Source organism: Penaeus vannamei, chromosome 14, assembly GCF_042767895.1.
Source record: "Penaeus vannamei isolate JL-2024 chromosome 14, ASM4276789v1, whole genome shotgun sequence".
In the NCBI taxonomy this organism is placed as follows: domain Eukaryota; kingdom Metazoa; phylum Arthropoda; class Malacostraca; order Decapoda; family Penaeidae; genus Penaeus; species Penaeus vannamei.
In genome coordinates, this window is record NC_091562.1 from 195001 (window position 1) to 197500 (window position 2500).

The 2500-nt window shown below is 37.1% G+C and overlaps 1 protein-coding gene across 2 annotated transcripts in view; it reads left to right on the forward strand.

Moving 5' to 3' along the window:
- g (adaptor-related protein complex 3, delta 1 subunit-like garnet) overlaps positions 1-2500 on the forward strand; it is a 44522-nt gene that overhangs the window by 31818 nt on the left and 10204 nt on the right. For both annotated transcript variants that reach the window (XM_070129537.1, XM_070129538.1), the window contains exons 14-18: positions 1-119; positions 327-483; positions 727-871; positions 1712-1833; positions 2042-2175. The exon at positions 1-119 is cut by the window's left edge and continues 96 nt beyond it. In XM_070129537.1, coding sequence (XP_069985638.1) covers positions 1-119; positions 327-483; positions 727-871; positions 1712-1833; positions 2042-2175 — 677 coding nt within the window. The remainder of the gene's footprint in view (positions 120-326; positions 484-726; positions 872-1711; positions 1834-2041; positions 2176-2500) is intronic.

Consider the following 2500-nt stretch of genomic DNA (forward strand, 5'->3'; position numbering starts at 1 on the left):
TATGTCCAAAAGTGCCACAAGAATGGAGATAAGATAGGTTCTGATCTGACTCTCTTGCTAACAGGGGAACTGAATCCTGTTGCTCCAAAGGCCCAGAAGAAGGTTCCACTACCAGAAGGGTTGGTATTGCATGTAATTCCATGTCTTTTTGTAGAGCTTTGATATATTAAGATTTAAACTGTGAAAGTTTTGAATGTATGTGTATAATTAGCATGTATAGATATAAGTAGATACACATACAAAAAAACACAAACTCAAAAGGAAAGAAAAAAAAGAAGAAATTTCCACCCAATTTATAACATTATGTGTATCCTACCATCCATTAGACTAGATCTTGATGTCTGGATTAATGATCCACCATCTGAGAGTGAGGAAGAGGAAAAGGATGATGTTTTCAAGAAGGAAATATTCGTGAAAAATGACCCTTCATCCAAAGAACGAAAGAAGGAGAAATACGAGCCAACGGAAGAAGAGCTCCAGAAGGTCAGTAGGTGTTAGCGTTCCTCAGCTGAATGGGCTGATTAATCTGTTCTTTTATTTCAACGTCTTGAGAGGGAAGAAAGTCATTTATATGTCGAGGCAGTGGAAGATGGTTAATTTTTTTAATGTCAGTCCAATGTTTTGTCATTTATATGATTGACCTGAATATATGTCTATGTAACATAATAGTTCAGTAATTATTATAACTGCTTCAACTTAGATCTGATTTTTCTGTTTTATCCATAGCGACGGGATGCAAGAAGGGCTGAGCAGGCAAGCAATCCTTATTATGTCAAGTCACATTCATCCCCGAGGCCAAACCATAACAGCTTGCAAGTGGACGAAATCCCCGTGGCTGCTCTTGATCTAAATGTTTCTCTCAAGATACCAGGTTGGTGGAAACAAATTATGTGTGTGTGTGTGTTTATTTTGCTTTCCTGTCAGCTGGTCTTGAGAGGGAGAAAAGGAGTGGATTTGACAAAATGATGCATTAACTATTGAGAGTAGAGGAGAGATTGTAGTGTCAGTAGTATGATTGATATTCAGTTATGATTTTGTAATATCCAAGTAGATATTAGTTTGTCTCTATTATAGCTAGGTCTGCTTACCATAATATGATTTTATGTTGCATTTTTCTTATTCATGTTGAATGAAAGTAATGTTTTCTTATCTAATTTCCATACTAACCCCAGGCTGCCGGGCATAGCATGTACATACATGCCATTACCCATTATGTGTGTTGAATTTAGTAATTGTTTTTACAAATAGATGGCTCCAGAAGTACTAAGTTACCAGTGAGCCAATTACGCAAACTACCTGTCTCACCTGTTTACCCTTTTCCTTGATTTTCAATAATTATTTTTTGACATTTAATACTGTTGTTAGTAATGTCAGTAAGAATATAGTAATTATAATGTGTATAACAAAAATAAGTGTCAATGTTGATAGTATTAGTAAAAAAAAAAAAAAAAAAAAGTTTTCCTGCATTTTCAAGGAAAAGTGAGGTCTTAAGATCTACTAATTGACTCCTTTGTGGCTAAGCATTGGTAGAGCCATCTATGTGCAGAAACATTTAACCAAGTATTGCCAAAGTGAACGCCCTATTTACCCGTCAACATTGGCTTAAGCTGGAGTATGCAGGATATGAATTATATTTTTTCTTCTTCTTTTTTTTTATTTCCAATATTTGATTATTTCATATATATGTATATATACTTTTTTATTTGAACAGGTATGGCCTCCTTAGATAAGTATCAATTTGTGGAGGGAAGGCAGGAGAGTGGTAAAAAACGTGATAAGAAGCACAAGAAACGCAGCAAGAAGAGAGGTGTTGCATCTTCAAGTAGTGATGAGGTGAGGCCTATTAAAGGGCTTATTTTTGTTGTAAGGAATGTACCATTTTATATGCTTGTATTTCAGTTTTCTTTATCTAATTATTATTCGTTTCATGAATATTGTTATTAGTATTCACTAGATAAATTTGAAGACTACATTAGATTTATTTTTAAAGGTTTAACTACAAATTCCTAAGTAACACAAGACCTTGTGTTCCCCCCTTAAGGATGTGCCTCGAACTCATGTAGTAAACACAGATGTAGGTGAGATGCCTGAAGGTGCTAACTTCTCTGATGAAAATGAACCTGATGATCGGCCAGAGGATGATCCACACAGAGCACTGGACATAAATCTCGATGAGTGAGTGGACAGCCCTATTTGTCTATTCATGTCTACATGTTTTCTTCTTGCTGCCTATTTTTTAAAAATATATATGTTCTAGCATTGTTTAACCCACTCACGCCGGGTACATTTTGTAGCCAAAATTTAAAAAATCCGGGCGGCTACAAAATTGGCGGGCGGAGCTTCCCCGGAGTCTGTCCGCCCGCCCGGCTGCGTGCCGCTTCTGCCTCGGAGCGCAGCCCCGAGACAGCACCGCACTGGCGGGCAGCCCGACATTGTTTATTTTTCCCTGTGTCTCATATATGTGACACCCGGGGCGAATGGGTTAAACGGATTAGTTATT